This window comes from Cordyceps javanica, chromosome 1 (genome assembly GCF_051103115.1).
Source record: "Cordyceps javanica chromosome 1, complete sequence".
Taxonomy (NCBI): domain Eukaryota; kingdom Fungi; phylum Ascomycota; class Sordariomycetes; order Hypocreales; family Cordycipitaceae; genus Cordyceps; species Cordyceps javanica.
Window position 1 is genome coordinate 813,486 of NC_139295.1, and position 22,164 is coordinate 835,649.

At 55.3% G+C, this 22,164-nt stretch overlaps 10 protein-coding genes across 10 annotated transcripts; 6 read left to right on the top strand and 4 right to left on the bottom strand.

Moving 5' to 3' along the window:
* Positions 1–186: 186 nt before the first annotated feature.
* V2A60_000244 (uncharacterized protein) lies at positions 187–1,374 on the top strand (the record flags this gene model as incomplete). Its single annotated transcript, XM_083251615.1, has 1 exon — positions 187–1,374. One exon carries the CDS (start codon positions 187–189, stop codon positions 1,372–1,374), a length of 1,188 nt encoding a protein of 395 aa, XP_083107741.1.
* An 894-nt stretch (positions 1,375–2,268) lies between these two features.
* Positions 2,269–3,822, top strand: V2A60_000245 (WD40-repeat-containing domain protein; the record flags this gene model as incomplete). The annotated part of the gene is made up of 1 exon (XM_083251616.1): positions 2,269–3,822. The coding sequence occupies one exon, from the start codon at positions 2,269–2,271 to the stop codon at positions 3,820–3,822; it is 1,554 nt and encodes a 517-aa protein (XP_083107742.1).
* A 512-nt stretch (positions 3,823–4,334) lies between these two features.
* V2A60_000246 (cyclin-like protein) lies at positions 4,335–5,832 on the top strand (the record flags this gene model as incomplete). Its single annotated transcript, XM_083251617.1, has 2 exons — positions 4,335–4,835; positions 4,966–5,832. 2 exons carry the CDS (start codon positions 4,335–4,337, stop codon positions 5,830–5,832), a joined length of 1,368 nt encoding a protein of 455 aa, XP_083107743.1.
* Positions 5,833–6,630: 798 nt separating this feature from the next.
* On the bottom strand, positions 6,631–8,006 carry V2A60_000247 (uncharacterized protein; the record flags this gene model as incomplete). Its single annotated transcript, XM_083251618.1, has 4 exons — positions 6,631–6,766; positions 6,857–7,650; positions 7,701–7,816; positions 7,874–8,006. 4 exons carry the CDS (start codon positions 8,004–8,006, stop codon positions 6,631–6,633), a joined length of 1,179 nt encoding a protein of 392 aa, XP_083107744.1.
* Positions 8,007–9,036: 1,030 nt separating this feature from the next.
* On the bottom strand, positions 9,037–10,364 carry V2A60_000248 (uncharacterized protein; the record flags this gene model as incomplete). Its single annotated transcript, XM_083251619.1, has 4 exons — positions 9,037–9,048; positions 9,101–9,285; positions 9,333–9,808; positions 9,889–10,364. The coding sequence occupies 4 exons, from the start codon at positions 10,362–10,364 to the stop codon at positions 9,037–9,039; spliced, it is 1,149 nt and encodes a 382-aa protein (XP_083107745.1).
* Positions 10,365–10,652: 288 nt separating this feature from the next.
* V2A60_000249 (D-isomer specific 2-hydroxyacid dehydrogenase family protein) lies at positions 10,653–11,752 on the bottom strand (the record flags this gene model as incomplete). The annotated part of the gene is made up of 2 exons (XM_083251620.1): positions 10,653–11,167; positions 11,239–11,752. The coding sequence occupies 2 exons, from the start codon at positions 11,750–11,752 to the stop codon at positions 10,653–10,655; spliced, it is 1,029 nt and encodes a 342-aa protein (XP_083107746.1).
* A 2,355-nt stretch (positions 11,753–14,107) lies between these two features.
* Positions 14,108–14,610, top strand: V2A60_000250 (U6 snRNA-associated Sm-like protein LSm8; the record flags this gene model as incomplete). The annotated part of the gene is made up of 3 exons (XM_083251621.1): positions 14,108–14,135; positions 14,222–14,298; positions 14,416–14,610. 3 exons carry the CDS (start codon positions 14,108–14,110, stop codon positions 14,608–14,610), a joined length of 300 nt encoding a protein of 99 aa, XP_083107747.1.
* A 363-nt stretch (positions 14,611–14,973) lies between these two features.
* V2A60_000251 (Inosine/uridine-preferring nucleoside hydrolase domain-containing protein) lies at positions 14,974–16,487 on the bottom strand (the record flags this gene model as incomplete). Its single annotated transcript, XM_083251622.1, has 4 exons — positions 14,974–15,974; positions 16,055–16,224; positions 16,283–16,385; positions 16,451–16,487. 4 exons carry the CDS (start codon positions 16,485–16,487, stop codon positions 14,974–14,976), a joined length of 1,311 nt encoding a protein of 436 aa, XP_083107748.1.
* Positions 16,488–17,749: 1,262 nt separating this feature from the next.
* Positions 17,750–19,064, top strand: V2A60_000252 (NADP-dependent oxidoreductase; the record flags this gene model as incomplete). The annotated part of the gene is made up of 5 exons (XM_083251623.1): positions 17,750–17,946; positions 17,999–18,075; positions 18,183–18,353; positions 18,403–18,534; positions 18,595–19,064. 5 exons carry the CDS (start codon positions 17,750–17,752, stop codon positions 19,062–19,064), a joined length of 1,047 nt encoding a protein of 348 aa, XP_083107749.1.
* Positions 19,065–20,340: 1,276 nt separating this feature from the next.
* On the top strand, positions 20,341–21,588 carry V2A60_000253 (uncharacterized protein; the record flags this gene model as incomplete). Its single annotated transcript, XM_083251624.1, has 1 exon — positions 20,341–21,588. The coding sequence occupies one exon, from the start codon at positions 20,341–20,343 to the stop codon at positions 21,586–21,588; it is 1,248 nt and encodes a 415-aa protein (XP_083107750.1).
* Between the last annotated feature and the right edge of the window lie 576 nt (positions 21,589–22,164).

The following is a 22,164-nucleotide window of genomic DNA, read 5'->3' on the forward strand; positions in this document are numbered from 1 at the left end:
ATCCTGTACTTCCGGATTACGGATTACTTGGCTACTCACTTATGCAGTTCTTTTCTGACCGGCATCCGTAAACGCCTATAAACTTCCTTATGCCGTGACATGGCTCGTGCCTCCTCTTCCCTTCTTTGTTCGACCTTAATCTGGCAACTTGCATGTTCCCCCTTTGTGTGAATACGAGCTCCCGATATGCATACTCATCCGCGCCTCCTCTTAACTCAGCTTGCGCTCGCCGCCTCTGCTTGCTTGGCAACGCCGACTCCGCCAGCCTCTTCTGCACCCCCGTTACAGTGTCACGATCTCAAGATTGACGTTGCAGCCCGCGCACTCAACAGGGTCCTTTCTTTCAACCTGAATAGCCTCACCACGCCTGAGCAGATTCGGGGGTTGCTCGCTTCCGTCGAGAGTGCCGGTACCACCAGTGTCGACGGCGAGTATCAGATCGCAGCCAAGTTCTGCTCACCTATCCAGAGCATTCATGACCGTAGCCAAACTCTCCAGATATTAGTGCACGGCGTGACATACACCAACGACTATTGGTTCGGCCCTTCCACCCACGCTGTTGGCTCTGCCTCCACCAACCAGTCTTGGGTTTACCAGGCTGCGCAGCAAGGTTACCACGTCCTCGCTGTTGATAGACTATGCAATGGGCAATCCTCTCACCCCGACGGTACTTTAGAGTGCCAGCTGCCTCTCGAAGCCGCCATTCTCGACAAAGTCATACAGTCGGCCCGTGATGGCGCTCTCCCCGGTGTTGCCACCAAATTCGAAAAAATCATCTACGTCGGCCATTCCTATGGCTCCATGATTGGGAACTGGATCGCCCAGTCCAACCCGACCGCCATCGATCAGTTACACCTCACCGGCTTTTCCGAAAACCTCCTTATTGGGTCACCCAGCATCGTTCTGCGCCCTGCCTGGCTACCAGCCGCCTTGCTTGCGCCCGCCCGGTTCTTCGGCCTCGATCCTGGTTACCTCATTGCAACCAATAGAGGGGGGTCGGAGAGTGTTTACTACAGTGACAACGTGGACCAGGCCGTGCTCGACCACGAGTGGGAGACGCGAGGAGTGATCACAGCTGGCGAGCTTCTCACTGCTTTGCTTGGGCAGGGCAAGGCCCCGGACTACAAAGGCGACGTTTTTGTCGTCAATGGCGACCAAGACGTCCTGTTTTGCGCCTCCGATCCCGTAACTGCGGCAGAGGGAAACCCCGGCGCCTGTGAGTCCAGACAGACTAGCCAACATGTCAGTCACTACTATCCATCAGCACGACGCTTTGAGTATTTGAATTTGGCCGACACCGGCCACTCTCTCGGCCTTCATGAACACGCATTCAATGCTATAGCCGCGTCACATGAGTTCATGACTGATTCATGATTCCCGGGCTGCGCAGGAAGGGGGCTCTCTCTCTCTTGGGCAGATTTTTGGTGTGATCGAGATTGGCAGCTGGGCGGTGCTCTATTATTACTAGACAATCGTCTCTGTTTTTCGAGGTTCAGATTATAGTTGAAGTGAAGAAAATGTGTAATTCAATACCACCAATTTGCCTGTAGCAGTAGCCACGACACAAAGTAGATCGAATAACGCGCCTGCCTGCCGGAGCAATGCAGTACCGGGTAACTAGACGCCCGGAAAGCATAGCAACAAAGCAGTGGTTTAGGTACCGCAATTCGACGCGGAAAAGCATCAACTTGGCATTGGGGTTGAATTATTTGCTCTCGGAACCACTAATCTGCTGTGTAAGTTTTATTTGCTCACGCTGGAGCTTTTTGGCGCAAAAGTGTTGTTAGTCCTGTCTTCTATCACACATTTTAGTCACGTAGTACTACTGCTAGTTGAAGGACGAAAGTAGTGCATCAAGATTGCCATCATCTTCGTGACAAAAATTTCTTTCAATAGAACCCCTACTGGGTAAGCCCTGCAATGTTCCTGCTCGAATGATGTCGTGGTTTGTAGGTGGTCTGTATTTTCACGGCAAGGCCAGTGATACCTGGTTCGGGCCGCAACTGCTTACAGGCTACTGGTGTCGTCGCGACAGGTTGTGGAGCACCAAGCTTCTTTTTTTCAACCATTTCTCTTCCAGCCAGCATCCAACGCCGCTGCTCCATGACAACGTATTCTTATATGATACTATCTATTGTGGCACTCTGGCATTGGAATAGTTCTCATCAGACTCATACCGCGCCGCTGGATCTGCGACACACGACGTAGTGACAACGTCCCGTCCACAGCTCACGAGAGCAGTCGCGCGATTCGATTACCGCCGCCAACATGATGCACCCGTCGAGGCAAGCGCGCGTTGATGATGAGCCCATGTCGGGTATCGCGCTCGAGGATCTTCCCGAGGATCACGACTACAATCTCCCCACGAACATCGCTGGCGCGTCGTCCGAAAAGGCGTCCGCCATCCTCGGCCAGCTCAACCGCAAACGTCTCGCGGCAACGATAGCCGTCCCGACCGATGATGGACGTGTGCGAGCAAAGCTGCGTGAGATGGGTGAGCCCATTACACTTTTCGGAGAAGGGCCCGGCGACCGACGAGACAGACTGCGCGAGCTCATGACGATCCAAGTCGAGCAGGCAGGCGGCGAGGCTGCCGATGTAACAATGGAAGACGCCGAAGAGGACGCAGACGAGGCGGAGGAGGAGTTTTATTCACGCGGAGGCCCGGAGCTCCTTGAAGCGCGCATTAACATGGCCAAGTACTCTCTGCCGAGGGCCAAGCAACGGACAGCGTTTCAGCGTCTCGAGTCCAAAATTCCTCTGCGAACGCACGTCAAGTTTCGAAAGCAGATAAAGGAGCGACTGGCTGCATTTGAGCTTCAAGGCAGCCAAATCGTCGGCGAGCGCCATATTAGCATGACAAGAATGTCGCCCAATGGCGAGCTTGTTGCCATCGGAAACTGGGGCGGCCAAGTGAAGCTCTTGGGGGTACCAAATCTCGACGAAAAGATGACCTATCGTGGACATACAAACAAGATCAGCGGCATCTCCTGGTTCCCCGGCGCTACATTGCCCGAATCAAATGTGTCTCCCGACTCGGTGAATTTTGCGTCGGGTGGCGCAGAGGGCCTGATCAACCTCTGGTCTCTGAACCAGGACACACCACTCGCTACGCTGCAAGGCCACACACAACGTGTATGTCGTGTCGAGTTTCATCCATCCGGGAGATATCTCGCATCAGCCTCGGAAGACACATCCTGGCGACTCTGGGACGTCGAAACCCACAAAGAGCTTCTATTACAGGAGGGCCACTCCAGAGGTGTCTACGCTGTAAGCTTCAACAATGACGGATCTTTAATCGCCAGTGCAGGTCTCGACAGCATCGGAAGAATCTGGGATGTCCGGTCAGGGAGAACTGTCATGATTCTCGACGGCCACCAAGATGGCCATATCAAACCCATCTATGCCCTGGATTGGAGTACAGACGGACACAGAGTGCTCACTGGATCTGCCGACGGCTGGATCAAGTGCTGGGATGTCCGTAAGGTGCAAAAGACAGGAGGCGTCGGTGCCCATAGCAGTGCTATTTCAGACGTGCGCTGGTTCAAGGGTTTAGACGATCCATTAGATGGCGTCCCGCCGCCCTTGGACGACAAGGGCGTGCAGACACCCAAGAAGACGGGCACGTTTGTGGTATCAGCAGGCTTTGATCGCACTGTCAAAGTCTTTTCCGCCGACGACTGGAGTTTGATTCAGACCCTGAGTGGTCACACTGGCCCTGTCACTTCTGTGGACTACAGCAGAGATGGTAAATGGATTGTAAGTGGTGGGCACGACCGCACAGTCAAGCTGTGGGGACGAAATGATGGCGAGGCTGCATAGATGGGTATTGGGGCGATGCCGGTAATAAAAAATAGAATAACACAGCATGAACCTTATCAATAAATAACGATACCCGAAACACAAACGCCAGTCAATTTAAAAATTGCTTTTTTTTTGTTTTCTAATTCGCGGTGAAGAGTTTTCTGATGCCGGTCACACAAAGGGCAACACAAGTTCGTACTGGGTTTGCGTTGTGGCGAGTCACCTGATTGGCTGGTTGATTTATTAGCACGAAGCAGCCATCTCGCCCAGATCCATTCGCGCGTCATGGACCCCTGCGAAAGCCTTGAAACGACCGAACCTCCATCAGCGCCGATGCTCACGCCTTAACCTTCCGTCTGCATTTTATTTTTCGCTCGACTGAATCGCTCCCCATGCGGCAGACGGAAGCACTCTCTTGATCTTTACACCCCGTCGACGTGAAAACATTTACGCACGAAGCCGCTTCCCTCCCACCACACCACCCCCCCGTATCATCATCGGCCCATTCCGCGCCACCAACGCCGCAACAAATGGCCAGCATCGATCGATACCGGCCTCCGCGCGAGGGCTACCAGCCGCCCACGGCGGCCAATGCCCCAAGACAAGAGCAGCCAGCGCCGCCGGCGCCGCGATCGCCGACGACGACGCGACGCGAGGTGCCTCCCGCCGCGCCCACGCCGCCCCAGCTGCTATCCCGCCACTCGCCGGCGCCGCCGCCGCGCTCCCAGCAGGGCGTGTCCGGCCAGCACACACCCGCCGCCCCAGCTGCGGCCTCGGGGTCGCAGACGCCCCTGCTCGGCGCCAACCAGTGGTCGTTTACGGCGGACGAGGTGCTGAGCACGCCCTCCGTCATCGACGGCATCTCCCCCGAGGAGGAGCGGCTGCGCAGGGCCAAGGGCGTCAACTTTGTGTACCAGGCGGGCGTCATGCTCGACCTGCCGCAGATTACGCTTTGGGTGGCGGGCGTCTTCTTTCATCGATTCTACATGCGCTTCAGTATGGTCCAGGAAAAGGGTGGCATACATCACTATGTAAGTACACGGGCTGCTAGCTATTTCTTTCTTTCTTTTTTTTTTTTATTTTCCGTCTCTCTCTCTCTCTTTTGCGCGGAGAAAAAGGCTAGAGAAACATTGACTGACTGGAAACCAACCGTTACTGCAGAACATTGCCGCGACAGCGCTGTTCCTGGCCAACAAGGTCGAGGAGAACTGCCGAAAGACAAAGGACATCATCATCGCGGTGGCCAAGGTCGCGCAGAAGAATGCCAAGCTCATCATCGACGAGCAGAGCAAGGAGTACTGGCGCTGGCGCGACAGCATCCTGACCTACGAGGAGGTGATGCTGGAGCAGCTCACGTTCGACATGATGGTGGACAACCCCTACCGCAACCTGTTTGAGCTCCTCGGCAAGCTGGACATTGTGCACAACAAGCACCTCCGGCAGGCGGCGTGGGCCTTTTGCAACGACGCCTGCCTGACGGCGCTGCCGCTGCTCGTTGAGGCGCGCGACGTTGCCATCAGCGCCATCTTCTTCGCCAGCGCCCACGCCAACCAGCAGATTGACGACGTCCGCGGCGAGCCCTGGTGGCGCTACCTGCGCGGCGACGAGGCCCGCTGCGCCACCGCCGTCGAGGTGATGCGCCAGTTCTACACGGAGAACCCGCTCAGGAAGCAGAACCCGTCCCTGCCGTCGCCCGCCTTCCACCTGGAGCACACGCGACGCCGCGGCGACGGCGGCCCCGGATCGGGCACCGACCCGCTTCTGTCGCCCAACAATGTCAGCACGCCGCGCGACCGGGACAGTCACAGCCCTGCCGTGAGGACCAACGGCGACGGCGGCGGTGCCGGTGCCGAGAAGAGGCTGGCGGAGCCGCCGCGTTCCCAGCCAGACGCCGACACGCCGCGGTCGACGACGACGACGGCGACGATGGTCAAGAGGAAGGAGGGCGACGCCGAGACGGTGGGTGACGGCGGGCGGTCCGAGAAGCGAGCCAGGCTGTCCGAGGATGAGGGCGAGGTGGAGGAGTAAGAGCAGCGGCCGCAGCGTGGAGACTCCGGGGGTAGAGCCGAGAGAGGCTCTGGAACGTCATTGCACGTGTTTTTTGATATACAATATTTTTTTTACGGATCTGCATAAAGGCGTTGGGTATACCTGGGGGTTCATTTTACTATTACAGTGCTCCCATTGCGGACAGGTCTTTTTTTTTCTTCTTCTTTTTCCCTTTTTCATATTCCTTCGCCTCGTTCAAAAGGTTGCGGGAGGAGGGGGCCGGTAAGGAGCGGGAATAGAAACGGCGGCGGCTCTGAGAGTAATATTAGAAGAAAGCTGGTGTGTTGTGTATGGGAGGGCCAGTTCTGTTCTCGGACAAAGAACAATCATGAGGCCAAGACGGAGGCGCATACGACAAGTAATTGATTTGTACCATATCCGGTCGTGGCTCTACGTGACATATATTGGTGTAATGGAGCAGACATCGAGGACAGCCGCAGTTTTTTTTTTTCTTTTCCCCCTTCAGAAATGTGTTTAAAGAGGTATCTAGCTCATCACCGCCCACTCTCATGCACATGAATTGCTGGGCTCAGTCGCCACCTCGCCCTCCTCTGAGGTAAGCCCTGCACACACTCTCATCTCATTCACGTCCAACAGCCACTCGTGTGTTTGTTAGGGAAACCCGAGAAAAGGAAGGGGAAAAAAAAAGAGGCTTCGAATCGAATCCCCATCAGAAAGAAGCAATCTATATGTTTATTTGCAACAAACTCTGTCGAACAATCGTGACGCAAATGGGAGAGACCTCTAGTCTCTCACTTTGACAGAATCCGACGACATTCAATCGTCCTGACGCTCCTCGGGGCCAGGTGCGGCTTCAGTCCTCCGGCTCGTGAGCGGCGCCGCGGCGCCGCGGTTTTCGTCTTCCACGTCGATACTGTACTTGTTGAGCAGGTAGTTGAAGTCATTCAAGATGCTTACAAAAAAAAAACAAGGTCAATATATCAAGCGTTTTTCCGAGCATGGACTTGGGACCCGGGGGGGGGGGGAGGGGGATGCTGCTTACTCAATGCGAGACTGCGCCCCGGGAAAGCAGGCCGAGTACATGAAATTTGTCTTTGCGCTGTAGAGCCTGATCCGGTCCTCTGCCTCGGCCTCGCGGGAGCCGCCGCGACGGTAGCCAAACTCGTTCATGTAGGCGGCCACGTAGCCGTCGCGGCTGAAGGCGTGCCTGGCTGCTTTCCAGATGCCCAGCTCCATCTCGTGGTGGCCGTAGTAGGCGGCGCAGTCAAAGATCCACGGCTCGCCGGTGGCGGCGTCCGTCCCCACGTTTCCCTCCCACATGTCCCCGTGGATCAGGGTGGGCGTGACCTTTTGCCCGTCCTCCTTCCCCTCCGTCTCCTCCTCGAGGACGCCGAGCAGACGGGGGATCAGACGGGACTGGACCTGCCGGTACGCCGTCTCGAGCAGAGGCCACACGCCGTTGGACGCGACGTCCTGGTCGTGCGCCTCGGCCAGGAGCCGGGAGAAGAAGGAGGCCCAGCTGGCGTCCCAGCCTACGGCCTGCAGGCGCGCCCCGTCAAAGGTCTGGCAGGGGAATCCGAACCGGCCGCCCGTGGCGGGCCGGGCCTGGCTTCGCTTGTGCAGCTCCGCGACTCGCCTGGCCAGCTTCCGCGGATCGACCGGCCCCGAGGCGAAGTTCTTAAACTCGGTGAGCAAGAAGTAGCAGTCTTTTGGGGTGTCGGCAAGTTTTCCCCAGGCGACGGGCCTGACGACAAACTCGGGCGAGAGCTTCCAGAGCTCGGTCATGCCAGTGAACTCTCCAAAGAGCTGCTGCCGACCCAGCTCCCCTGGAACGTACTAGATACAACATCAGTATAGATTTCTCAAGCATGAATTAGGTGCCTCACCTTCATAAAGTATTCGATTCTGGTGCAGTCCTGAAAAGTCACTGCTTTGGCCGTAAATGACCATTGGGAGGTGCCATATTGTTCACCATGAGCACGTTCAATTCCTTGCGGTAGCACTAAATCGGTGAATGGTATGCATAGAAATGGCGGCTGTAGGATCGGCTACGACATACCTTGTAGCACAGATGAATCAAGAGGAAAGTGTCCTTGATATGTTCTCTTCAGGGCGTCGACTTCACTCTGAATAACAGTGAGATGCTCGAGTTTTTTGGCGGCTGTAGTGCCCAGGTCCATCGAAGAGGGCATTCTAGGAAGTTTGCATGCCTACCGATCCCAGCAGCCAAAAATCACTGACCAAGGCCCTTCTTTGTTTACCTTGGGATTGAAGCACGTTGCAGGTTTGCAAAGCGCAGCTCTACGGGGCCACGCAATGTGTTCGAGCGGCACTGTGCTTCTCACTTTCCGATCCAACTAGGTACAGAGTGGACCGCGGCGTACAAATTCCACCCAGAAACTAGATGACGGAGGGAACGTTGCTTCGAGAAAGCCATAGGGTTCCCTACAAAGAGAGCCTTGCATTCCAAATATGCAGCGAATAAGTCGAGGCTTGGTGGGTCCCCACGACCTCCCCCGCAGTCAACACCCAACAGAATGACAAAGGCGGCGGCCGCCGTCTCAGCAAACATATTGATATGATGCCAGGTGAGTTCGAACAGTGATGGACGATGGCTACGGAATCTGAGGCCATCCTGTGTCCTAAGATGGGCAGTATGAGTATAGTGTAAAGCTACATCAGCACACAGTGCTGAATTGATAAGAGTTCATACTTATACGAATAGAACAAAACGGGCGTGACTTTCATTTTTATTCTTCATTCCTTAAAAGTTGGGCTGCCCACAGTAGTAAGTGGTACGTCATGGCGAGGGAATATATCGCTGATCTTGGTATGTGGTTTTGTTGCATTCAAAATCAGCTGCGTATAAATACTAAGAGGGCCGTCCAGGTCGAGCTATTTGCTCTCGGACCCTTCGTTGGTAGCCGATGGTGATTTGCCAATACAACGAGGCGCCACAAAGTAGCATTATGAGGCCAAATATTGTAAAGCACCAGCCTGGCCCTATGTGCTCAATCATTATCTGCAAGATGGATAGAAACGCGGCTGCAAGCGCACATCGCACAATATTTGCAGCGGCGGAAGCGGTGGAAGACTGATGGGTGTTGAGGTCGGTATTGAAAGCGCCCAAGGCCTAGAAGGTTGGTATTTGTTCAAGGATTGAGGGATTGAAACTTACGATAAATAAACCAGTCGTAGAAAACCCGACAAATACTTGCATGATCAAAGGAACAGCTACGTGCTAATATTTGTTAGATGTAACACCGAGAGATGTGGTGCGACTTACAGTCTTTGCTTGGATAGCCCAGCCAAAACCACATGTGGCCACTGACGCAATTCCGACGAGTATAAAGCTGCTACGAAGGCGTGCGACTTCGAGCGGAAAGGTCGGGTCAGACTTGGACTTTGCTTCATCCAGAGTAATTCCATGGTGCTTGGCGGCGCGCGCATATTCGCGATCGAGGACTGTTCCTGAGCAGGGTCAGTACTGGCTTGTTTGGGTGACAGAAGACGCTTACCCCATGTAAGGATACTGAAGAGACATGCAACTCCGAATGGGATATATATAAGCCCAGCTTCTATATCATGGTACCCATAAACATCAATGAACAGAGACGACAAGGATGCCTGGATGCAGCAGTAAACGGTGTATGTGATGCCGTTACAGATGAGGACGTTCGATAAGCGGAACGAAAGCAAAATCTTCAGTGATGCCAATGGATTGAAAAAGGTGACATTTTTCTTCTTAACATTATCGTTCGTTCCCTGTTTGTCTCGCTTCACCCTAGAGATGGGAATCAGACTGCGGTAGATGCCTCGAGGCACGACACTACCATTCCCGACTACGGCTCGAGATGTTTCTGGAAGAGCAATGATTAGGAGAGCTAGACAAAAGCCACCGAGAATAGCAAGTATCCAGAAGATCCATTGCCAGCCCAGTCTCGCGGCCATGATACCACCCAGGATCGGGCCAACGGGCGGTGCAACATTTGGCCTGTTTTCGCTCGTCAACGATGCTTGCCGATGAGGTACGCGCGGAGGTGGACAGACCCGACAAGCAGTACTCCAACATACGATCCTCGATCGTCCTCGGTCGTAATGTCTGCAATGATTCCATAACTAAGACAGATTGTACCTGAGCTTCCTGCGCTCTGCAGCATGCGCAAAACTAGAAGGGCGGGGAAGCTGCTCTGGCACGCCAGCCCGATATTGGCGACGAGATAGATGGACAGGGCCAGGATGTAGATTGGCCGCCGGCCATATTTGTCGGCAGCCGTGCCGAGCAGAGCGGGCACGATACCAGAGACGACCATGTAAGTGGTGACGGCGAGGTTGACCAGCTCCACGGTGACGTTGAGCCCCCCGGCGATGGAGGTGATGGCGGGGTAGAAGCTGAAGCTGCTCATGGGCGAGAACATGCCAGCAAAGGCGGCGAGGAAGACGATCCATCGTCTCTGGTGGACAGTGAAGAGGGTGAAGGGGGGCGGTGCTGGTTCGAGCGCGACTTCGTCCGCGGCGGGGGTGACGGTCTCTTTGCCAGAGTTCTTCATGTTCAATGGTGGCCGCACAGATAAGATCCGCCAGACTCAAGACATTTGGCAAACCAAAAAAGAAAAAAAAAGTTACTGAAGAGGCAAACGGCAAATATGAAGAGAGGGAGCCTTGTTAACGTGGTTTTGATCCTTTGTTCGCATCTCCAACCAACGTGACGAGACGACCCCACCAAATGCAAGGTTGGTGCATACTTGAACTGCAAGACTTTTCTTCGTTTACATGCCATGAAATCTGACGTCGAGCATTCGTCTATATTTTTTTTCTTTCCCATCTATCCATAAGCTTCATCTACGGCTATTCCCATCCGAAGCTTGCAGACACCAGTCCTCTACATGGCGCTTGAACGCCTGGAGGTAGTTGTGAAAGGTCGTCGTCGAGCACCACGCCACATGGGGGGTCACGACGAGATTCAGCCTGCCCGCTTCGTCCGCGTCCACCTTGAGAAGCGGGCTGTCGCCCTCTGCCCAGAGCGTTCCGGCGTTGGACGGTTCCTTCAGGAACACGTCCGTCGCCGCGCCCCCAATCGAGCCGGCCCTCAGAGCGTCGAGGAGCGCGTCCTCGTCGACGATGCCGCCTCGCGAGACGTTGATGAGCAGCGCGTGCTCGGTCATTTGCTGCAGCTCTTGTGCGGAGATGAGCCCCAAGGTGTCGGGGCCGCGCGGTACGCAGAGGACAACCACGGAGCTCTCGGCAAGAACCTGCGTCAGCGGCGTTCGGCCGGGCGACGCCGGCGCGCCTTTCCGCCCGGCGATGAGCACTTTCATGTCCAAGGAGCGACACAGCTCCGCGATACGACGGCCTTTCAGGTGAATTTTGGTTAATCAAGGACATGATCATACTCTCTTGTCGGAACACGGTTCTGGAACTTACCTATTGTACCATAACCCACAATGCCCACCGTCTCATCCTTGCAAGTCATTGGAGGGCGTCCCTTCGGATCGTTGAGGGCGGAGCTGAGTGAATATTTCCGTGTCCATTCATCGGTCCTTAATACCGTGTTATGCAGGTGAACAAGGTGGCGACGCCCTGCAAAATACATGGCTAGGACGTGGTTGGCGACAGTCTCCGTGTTGGCACCGGGGCAGTTAACCACCTTGATGCCCCGGGCCGTCGCACGCTCCGTATCGATGCAGTCTGTACCAGCGGCGATGGCAACAATTAGCTGGAGGTTGGGCGTGTTGCTCGCATCCAAAACCGCGCCCTTTACCGGCGTGACTGTTGTCGCGATAACGGTAGCGTCCCGCACCGCATCTTGAACGGCTTCGGCGGAGGCTAGCTGCGTCGTGTGGTTTGCGAGCTCGAATGTGTGTGGCTCGGGGAGCTGGAGCAGGCTTTGCGGGATGGGAACATTCCAGGCGTCCAGGGCGACAATCTTATGATGCATTGTAAGGCGCGCCTGCTAGCAAGGCAAGGTGGTCTATAGCTGATGCATCCGGCGCATGAGACAGGGAAGGGATATATAACAGGATGCTCATAAGGTGATCGATTCAGCAGTTGCCGCCAGCCTGCCGATGTCATGTTCCACTCTAATCGATTTAAGGGCGCGCCAGAAATGAGGTGCAAGTGGGGTCACAATGCATGAAGATAGCCTTGTTTGTGTACTTCTTCTTTTCTCTTCTTCACTGCTCGACAACTTGAAGGATGATGGTAAAGAGGGAAGAACAAAACGTTCGGAACCAGTGTCCCGAGGTTGCATCTCGCGTTGTGTGGCTGCGTGCACGGTGCAGCCATACGCCGGCGAAGGGGGCAGAATGTACGGCGGTTTCCTGTTCTCTGTTTACATCTGTAGAGCTGGTCAAGGCAGGTCGCAACTTGGGCTTCCATTCGGAGGGGTCTTTTGCGCGCTGATGATTTGTAGTTGGCAGATCTAAGTGCTATTTTAGTGCATGCGATATCGTGACAATTTTCTACCCGCCCCAGGGCGCCAATGACGATGCCCTTAGCGCTAATGACCCGACTAACTCCAACTAGATATCTTGGTCATTTCTAATTCGCTTACGGGGGTTGGGGGTGGTCAAAGGAACATGGAGGATCCTTGTTTGCGCTCTTCGCGGGCTTTTGTGGGAGGAGGCTCTGTGACGCAGATTTCCGGCGATCGTGTGGATTGAGCACGTCTCACCATATTGTTGCCCGCCAGGTGACTCAAGCACATGGCTACCTGCGTGGTGCTCTGTCAATGGTAGTTTTCATGCAACTACAGTGTTCTTCTCGGCGTGATCCAGGGCGAATATCCAGTCTCTCGGCTCCTCCCGTGACTGCGAATCATGCTGGGTTGCGATTTTTCGATACCCTGTACACATCAACAGCGCAGATGATGGCAGTTTTGTTCACGGAGAGGAAAGACATGGCTTGATGTGACGAGCCAGCTGTGAGCAGCCAGCATTTTGATTTGGCAGACTATAAGTAAGGGTTTTTTATTCCCCAATAACATGCCGGGACATGGAGTACATGACGACTAAGTTTTGGTACAAGGTGATTGCTGTAGGCCAAGTTTCACAGGGTTCCTCCAAGTATATCCATCCGTATTATGAAAGTAATGCGGCTCGTGCCTCTTCATAAAAAGCTCTTGCGTACGCTGCTGTGAAGATGCATAGATTGTGCGTTGGAATAGTGCAAATGCATGACTTTGAGCACTGGCAGAGGCAGGACTGAAGACGCGAGTGTTGGCTGCACAAATTTTGGGTCCGTCAATGGCCGAATTGGCGGTCAGGCAAATGCCACTGCTAACGGGCCTATTTGGGCCGCAGGGCCGAGATTAAATCATCCACAATTGATCAATTGACCCAATCAACACTTCACTTTTTGATTTCTCCGTCGTTGAAAATCCTTGCCGGCTCGGCGAACTGTCCGTTTGATTGGCCCAGCCAGCCTGCTGCCTACTCGCCTGCCCAGCCGCGGCCAGGCAACCCTTGCGGCTGACACTGCTGCCTGCGCTCGAGTGGAGTCCGTGTCACCTCAGTTTCTGCCGCCTCTGCACTCACCGCCCACGGCACAACGCCTATAAAACTGCGCTCTGCCGCCACAACTTTTAGAATTTTTTTTTCCTTTCTTCTTTAGCTCTCTTTGCCTATTGGCTTAGATCAAGTGTAGTATCTGTTCTTTTCAGTTTAATCTCTGAAAGGTCTCTACTAGAGACCGTTCTATGATTATTCCTATTTTTGGCCTCCGGATGGTTTCCTCTGTGCTTGCACATGATTCCTTCCACAGTGTTCCTGGTATTACACTGCCTCCAGGTAACGCGAACAAAACCAAAATTCTTTCTTCATTCTTTTCATTGCTCGCGTTTGGCTTGTCCAACGTGGTGAAGAAGAGATATTTTCCTTCAGTTCTGAACCAGACCGTGCTAGAGTCTTGGCCGTTCAGCGTACGGCTGGCTTGGTGTCGCGTGCAAAGTTTGACGCTGGCAAAATGTGTTTTGATCGTTGACCGTGGCAGCGTCGCTGCTGCTTGGAATACCTTGCCCTGTAACTACGTAAACTTGACCTAAATAAGAGACTGTCTTCGCAATTGTTGAACCCCTCGTGACAGACTATTACAGCTGGGCTGTGAGGTGTTGCTCGAATTTGTCTGCGTTTCTGCTGCCTCTGGGAAGCTACGCTGCCCCTCCACCAGAGACGCTCCAAGAAAAGCTCCCCACTGTCTCTGCGACTCCATTCTCAGCGCCAGCACCGCGACGACTTCAAACCTTTGCGTGCGCGTCTCCAGGCCCTGATACGGATTTGAGCTCAGTATCTACATCATGGCGTCTCTAGGAAGCTACCTCAACAGTACGTCTTGCGCCGCGGCCTATCCGCCGCGCGCTGGGAAGCTTCGCGAGTGGCGTGCGAGCCTGAGCTAACCCTTTGATCTCCAGAAAAGGTCCTCATCGTCACGGCCGACTCACGAATTTTGGTGGGCGATTTAACGGCATGCGACAACTCTACGAACCTAGTACGTTGACTTATCTGAACACCCTGGCGGGTGGCTGTCCCTTGCAGAAAATCCGCAACTGGAAGCCAGAGAACCGTTGGACAGGCAAACGCGGCTGCTAACTCTTTCGCCGTTCAGGTGCTCAGCAATGCCGTCGAGCGCATCATTCGGACGCCCGACGACCCCGAACCGTCAGCGATCGACCCCCTCGGCGTGTACATTGTGCGCGGCGACAACGTGTGCTCCATAGGACTGGTCGACGAGAAGCTGGACGACAGTATCAACTGGACGGAGGTCAAGGGGTCAGTGATAGGCGGCATCAAGCACGTATAGCCGAAAGACCATCAATCGAGTGACAATGTAGCCCGTTGGTGTGTGCCTCTTGAGAGTCTGCCGTTCGGCTCATCCTCCTCATCAGCAACGCCAACCGGTGCCGTGCGGCCTGGTCGGCCTCTGCATTTTTCTGTTTGGCATTTTTTTTTCTCTTTTCCGCCACGCTTGGAGGGTACGGCGTTTTTGATTTGAATACCTATTATTCGGAATCGTGGCACCGTTTGTTGCATTGCTTGCACGTGCCAGCAAACAAACGCTACTTTAAAGTTGGGAAAAGGTTACAACCCAGAGCGTGTTCCATACCTGAATATACAATACATCATGTAGAATTCTATTGTTATATATATATTCATATCATGTTATTTACTTTGCTAGACCAAAGATGCGCTGAAGCAGCACCTCCTTGAAGATTTCCTCGCCGGGCGTACCCACGACGCGGTGGATGCGATTGCGCTTGAGGACGCTCAGCCAGCCGAGCTCGTCGCCCTCGGCCGCGTCGAGCCTGAGGACCTCGGGGTCGTTGCGGGGATCGACCGACGCGAGGAACGCCGCCTCGGCGGGACGGAGCTTGCCGCGGTGGTCGACAATGTGCATGCCGCGAGACCACTGGCCCGCGGTCTCGATGCGGATGTCCTCGGCGTCGGTGAGCTTCCACTGGGGGTCGCCGTCGGCGGCGAGCGCGTACCAGACGGTCATGGGGTCGTGCAGCGAGAGCCCGGCCGCCGTGTCCGGGCCGAGGATGCTCGCAATCTTGGCGAACGCGCCGCCGACAAAGTGCCGCACCCACGTCGCCAGCGGGCTGCCCGACGCCGCGACGGGCGCCACCGTCGCCTCGAAGTAGCTGCTCGTCAGCTCGTGCGGCTCCGTGACGTCGAGCGGGCAGAGCACGACGCGCAGCGGCCGCGACAGGCGCTCCGGGTACGGCGGCAGCGTCGTGAGGGCCGTCGCCGGCGGCAGCGTGGCCGACGGCGTCAGGGAGCTGAGCGCGAAGACGCGCGCCGCGGCCACGGCGTCGGCGTACGTGTTGAACTCGGCGACGGGGGTGATGTTGCCCTGCACCTTGACGGCGCCGCCCATGACGACCACCTCGCGGGCGCGCAGGAACGTCTCGGGGTCCGCGGACGCGGCGAGCGCCGCGTTGGTCATGGGCCCCACGGTGAGGATGGAGACGCTGTCGACAGGGTTCTCGCGCAGGAGGCGCAGCATCTCCTTGTGCGCGAGCTCGCGCGACGGCGTGAAGAGGGGCGAGATCTTGTCCAGGTCCGTCACCGACGCGCCCTGCTCGCGGAAGATGTGCAGCCACTTCTCGGGAGGGCTAAAGTCAGGGTAGGTGGCATGGACGTCATGCAGGCCATCCAGACCGTCTGATTACAAAAAAACAACGTTGTCAGTCTTCTCTTAGGCATCATCCGGCGTAGTGTCGTTCTGGTGGGGAGCGACGTACGAAAGTGGTCAAACTTGAGATCCTTCTCTTCTAGAGGGTGCTCCGCGCCGAGAGCAACCAGAGGCTTGCACGCCTTGAGTGCCTCGAAACCCTCGGGGCGGCCGTTGGCCTTGCGCCAGGCCATCTCCTTCTCGATGACCTGCATCATGCCGACGACGTTGCGTCCACAGCTGAGTTATCGTCAGCATCGCAGGTGGGACACGTGGGACGGAAAATTGAAAGACTCACCACTCAAGGGGAACGTTGCCGTAAGTGACAGAGATCATGATCACCTCGATCTCCTCTTTACTGGCGCTGAAAGCCAACAACATAGCCATAACATCGTCCACGCCTATGGCCACGGTTAGTTAGATCCGGGACAGCAGCCAGCCACACCCGGATATCGGCAGTACGTACCGGGATCGGTGTCGATGATGATCTTTCGAGGAGCCATGCTGTATGATTGATGTATAAAGCGACAGCAAGCTACGAGCAGAAAAATGAGACAGGAAAGCCTACAGAGAAGGGTTCAAGAGCAAAATATTGACTGCAAGGAGCCGACTTGGTCGCTAAGAAAAAGGATTGTGGAGAGACCCCGCAGTCGTCGTCGTACTTGATGAGCCAGAGTTGAAGAGTAGAAACACTAAATTCTATACTGCCCAGAGACTTGGCCTAGATGTATAGGTACAAAACTGTGAGCACTTTTGAGTTCAGCGATGATATGCTTATTCTTGCAGGTGCTGCAACAATTTGGCTCAAGGCTCGGGGCCGAGAAAGCCTTTTCGGAGACATGTGCGGTGGGGTCACGGCGCATTTTTTTGCTTTGGGGCCGGCGCCGCCACGAAAGAAGCCCCGGCCGGAGACGCCCGCGGAGCTTCTCCTGGCGCGTCAAAGAAAGGACGTGTCCCGTGTTGAAGACTAAACTCGCCTTGAAGGAAGAAGGGTTGATGACAAGGCCTTGGGACGTATAGCCGGAATCTTGCTACAACGCTGCGAGCGCGCCCTGGGTGCAACCTGCCAGAAGAATGGTTCGCGGCAGGATCAGCCACTTTACTTATGACAATCCGAACTTTTGGAGGTGGTGCCTAGCCTCATTAGTGGTGGCGCCCCTGGCTGCTTCTCCGCTGCGTAGTTGGATCTGGCGTGATGCCTAGGGACGGCACATCTCTCCGTCGCCACCCTATTTAAGTTTCTAGCGACACAGTAGTCGGGACTGATGACAACACCCATGGACCGTCGAGTGGGAAAGCTTAGCCTCAAAAGCATGCATAAAGGGCTCTAGTCTAAGCTCAAGTATCAAACATGTCATACACCACATCTGAGCCGGCCAGATGGCAATTCATACGTGCTCTTCCATCGTCACCGGAGCATACAAGTACCAAATGCCCGACTACCGTTTCGTCACTTTTCGACATCGGCAAGGTGAGCTAGTGCATGGCGCAGATATACAGTCCAATTGTCAGCCAAAAGTATAGGAACGAGCTTAGGCTGCTTATTTTTAAGCAGCCTGCGGACTTGTGACATGATCCTCCCCCCCAGTATGGCTTGCAAGGGCCATAATTGCGCCACGCTCATGCTCTGTCCGCGAGAAAGTCCGCACTGGATCATGTCGTAATGTGAATATAAAAGAACACTTTCAGCAAATATTCAAAATGAGGGTATTTGTAGGCAGCTCGAAAAGTCAACTTGAAAACAGTATTACATTAGCAACTAAAGATGATTGAAACACCAGCTGAGATGCGCGCTGTTGTTTACCCCGAATATACTTTGCCTCCGGGCTACGAACATGCCGATGTGCCACGACCGGCGATTGTCAAGCCTACAGATGTCATTATCAAGGTCCATGCGGCAAGCATCAACCCTGCAGATGTCAAGCGAGCCAGCGGCAGCTTTTCAGCACTCGCCATGGATGAGTAGGATTACCTCCACCGGCCACAGAGTTCTTGTTCTGACATGGATGACTAGGTTCCCAGCCATTCTAGGACTGGACGTTGCCGGCGTTGTGGTGAACATTGGTAGCGACGTGACTGCGTTCAAGGTTGGTGACCAAGTCTATACGTGCCAGGTACAGAGCAATAGAGGCAAGTAGTCGGACGACCAAGGACGGGCTTTCCGTGTTGTACTTGTACTCATACTCACTGTGTCATAGGTGCCTGGGCTGAATACGCGAGCAGCGATGAATGGCGCGTCGCGCTGAAGCCTCGGAACATGTCCTATGTGGAAGCTGCTGCGATGCCTCTGGCAGGCATGACAGCCCTCCAGGCTCTAAGACGGGCAAAGACGACCCTAGAAGGGAAAACCGTGTTTATACCAGGTGCCCGTACGTCTCTCCATTGCGTCACTGGGAGACTGCAACTAACATGTGGCAGTGAGCGGCACTGGCTCGTATGCTATACAGCTGGCCAAACGCTACTTCAATGCTGGCAAGGTCATCACTACAGCATCAACGTCCAAGATTGCACGAATCTCCGAGCTTCTTGGCGAAGACGTTGCGGACCAGGGTATGTGCGCCGCCGCTGATTCCGGAGCATTTGGCCAGACTAACAAGGGTATCACCGTAGTCATCGACTATACCAAGGAGGATCCTGTCACAGTCATACCAAAGGGCTCTGTCGATTTCATCTTGGATACCATGGGGCAGGCGAAAGACCTTTTGCCGCTCTTGAGGCCGGGAGCGAGCCGGATCATATCCATCTGCGGCACACCGTCTGGCCAGCAGGTCAACCACGCGCTGGTCGACGGCGGCGGCTCACCGCTGCCATGGGGCACTCGGCTGATGCTCGACGCGATTCATGCGGCTGCCAGCTGGCGGGCCACGTACTGGCGGACCAGCTACAGCTATATGCTTTTGGACCCCAACGCGCAAGATCTGGCGATACTGACAAAGTGCGCGGAGGAGGGCAGTCTTCGCTCCGTGGTGGGAAGGCAAGTATCGTTTGATGACATTGATGCTGTGCGGGAAGCGTGCGGTGTCGTGTATCACGGCAAGGGAGGCCTCGGGAAGACGGTGCTGGTGATGGCGGCTGAGTGACGGACGGGCGAGTGAGCTGGTACAGTGGCGTGGCGTGATGATCGTGGAGCCTCCGTGGTTACTCAGCAGATCTGGGGGGAGGCTGGAGCAAGCTCGTACGAATCGAGGTTCATTGACTCGGTTGCCCATGTGTAAATCAAGAACACGTATGCCATTGGACTTTTTTTTTTTTTTTGCTGCAGGTGCTTACTGGTATTAGGCCAGTACGAAGTACTTACGGGGTACGTTGGATAAGTACTCCGTAAGGTGCTCGGAATTTGTGAAGTCAAGGGTTGTACGGAGTAGGATGCCCCGCTTTCCCCTGAAAAGTACCAAGTTGGGATGCAACCAGTACTTACTTAACTTGCCAGGCCAGGTCACGTCATCGCTCGACCTTGAAGATACTCCCGGGCATCTGAAAACCTTGCGCTCAAATTATCGAGCGATGCCGGACAGTGTCGCGGCCGAAGTTTGAACGGACTCTGATGGCTGTTAGTCAGGTGGTGGTGTTTAACTTTCAGTCTAGCGCCCGTTGCCCTTCTGGAACACCCCGAGCCAAGCCCTGCAAGTCACGGCAGTGCCACCACAGTGCTTGATGAGTGCCTCATCAGGGCCTCTCGCACAGCGCCGCCGCACTCTTTACGCGTCCAAGGCCCCGAGGTGGCCCCGGCTAGCCAAACAAGGCTTAGTGGCTTGACTTGGCTGGTCGTCTTCTGGGTCACTAATAAACTCGCTGGCCCTCTATTGCCTGTTGTCTCTCGACTGGCGACGTAGCCAGAACGAAGTGCTCCGTAACCACCACACACAAATTCACTTTGGCTCGTTGGCACAAGTGTCTCTGAGCCACCTTTTTTTTTTCTCCCATTGAACCATCCATCTCCTTCTCTTTCCATCCTATTTGTCCCCTTCGCCATCGCCCCTTTCCATCCCGGCTCGCTGCCCGGATCTTCTCTTCTTCACTTTGTTCTTTCTCCCCCCCTTTTATCCGTCTCCGGCTCTCTTGTCCTTCCCCGTTCTCTGGACACGCGGCCACGTATTGCTCCAATCCCGCCTGTGATCGACAATACCGTAGCCACTACGTGCGCCTGGCCACCGTCGACCGGACCATCTTTTTTGAGCACCCGCCACTGCCAGCACTTTACGTAGCTGCGTTGAATTGTCTACGGAGTAGCTCGACGACTACGACGACGACGACGACGGCTCCGCAGTCCTCGTAAAGTCGTGCACTCGACGACTGCCCTGGCATCGCAGTATCCACGCTCCCACGTCATCCGCTCCGAAGCAAACGACCGCCACCATGGCAGAGTCTAGCATGAATCTTATCTACACAGTCGGTGGCTATGCCGCCCTCGCGGGCGTCGGCCTCACTGTATACCACCTTTCCACCCGGCCTAATGCCAAGACGCGAGCTGCCGCCGCAAAGGCGAAGGCTGCGCAACCTGAAATCCGCAAGGAGGACAGGAAGAAGAAGCAACGCATGGAGGCTTTTGCACAGGATGCTCAATCAGCTTCCAAAGCCGCCCAGAATGCCCCGCCCGAGGTCAAGGAACCCCAGGCCAGCACGAACACCCGTGACACCATGGCCGACTCGGCCGCCGATCGAGAGTTCGCCCAGCAGCTCTCCAAGGCCCAAGAGGGCACCAAGTTCGCTGCCAGATCCGACGGCAAGCAGCGCGAGAAATCTGTCAAGCAGTCCAAGGCCGATCAGATTGGTGGCAGCAGCAAGGCCACCAAGACCGAGGTGCCTGCTCCCGCCGCCCCCGTTGAGCCAGAGGCGGTCGCCAATGTCGAGGAACCAGTTGAGGAAGAGGCCCCCGCCGTAACCCCCGAGGCTGGCCGTGTCGACGATATGCTTGAGCCCAAGGCCGCCGCTCCCACTGTCCTGCGCGTCGCCGCGTCCAAGTCTACGGAGCCGAAGAAGAAGAAGGAAAACAAGCCTGTCGAGAAGGCCGAGACCAAGAAGCAGCGCCAGAACAGAAAGAAGGCCGAGGCCGCCAAGGCTGCCCGTGAAGAAGCCGAGGTTGAGCGCAAGGCCCTAGAGGAGAAGCAGCGCCGCCAGGCCCGCATTGCTGAAGGCCGCGCTGCTAAGGACGGCTCCCAGTTTACCAACGGCGCCGCTGCTGCATGGAAGCAGGGTGCTCCCAACGGCGCTCCCAAGACTAACGGCGAGCTTCACGCACCTCTTGACACTTTTGAGCCCACCTCGGCCCCTGCTCAACAATCCAATGGCGCAACGCACACCGCGCCTGCTGTAATTGAGCAGCCAGCTGAGCAGCATGAGGAGGAGTGGAGCACCGTCAAGACCAAGAGCTCCAAGAAGAAGGCGGCTGCCGCCAGCAACTCGGGTGACGATGAGCCTGCCGCTGCCCCCAAGGTTGCTCCCAAGGCAGCACCTGCAGCGAAGCAGGCCATCCCCAAGACCAACGGCAACAGTGCCAACACCAAGAAGGCATTTGGCGGCTCCTTTTCCGCGCTGACCAATGACGATGTCGAGGAAGAGGAGGAGGAGGAGTGGGATGTCTCTAGCAGCCCAATTCATGGATGATGGCGTCTGCGCATATTTACCCGACGCATAAGCGAGGAGAGTGAAGACGAAAAAAATAAAATGAAAAGAACGCCCCCCCCCCCAAAAAAAACAACGAAGCAAAAAGCTACCACGCAAATCGTTTCTTGTATCATATCCAGAGGTGCCGGAACCACCACTGCTGTTACTGCCCCTTTCCTTTTTTTGTACGCTTTCTTTCTTTACCTGAATATTTTGATATCGAACTACAAGCATGGATGGCGTCGATGGTGGAAAAAAAATCACCACCATGGGACGGAGAAGAATAACCATGACGCGAGAGAACCAGTACGACTACAAGTTGACCCGGAACCGAAGCTTTGAAGAGCACAAACGTCATTCACAGTGGCAAGGGTGGCGGGTAACATGGTCGACTCCGCACAGCAACAGGGTGCCGCTTACAGACATGAAATCTAGTGTGAAGAGTATGCAGGGTTAGGTAATGCACAGGTCAAAAAGGGGAAGAACAGGGCGAGGGCGAAAAATGGATTGGCTTGTGTGTACGTGTGTGTATTGACCATTGTGTGTATTGACCATTATGCCGTGTTGCGCAAAAAA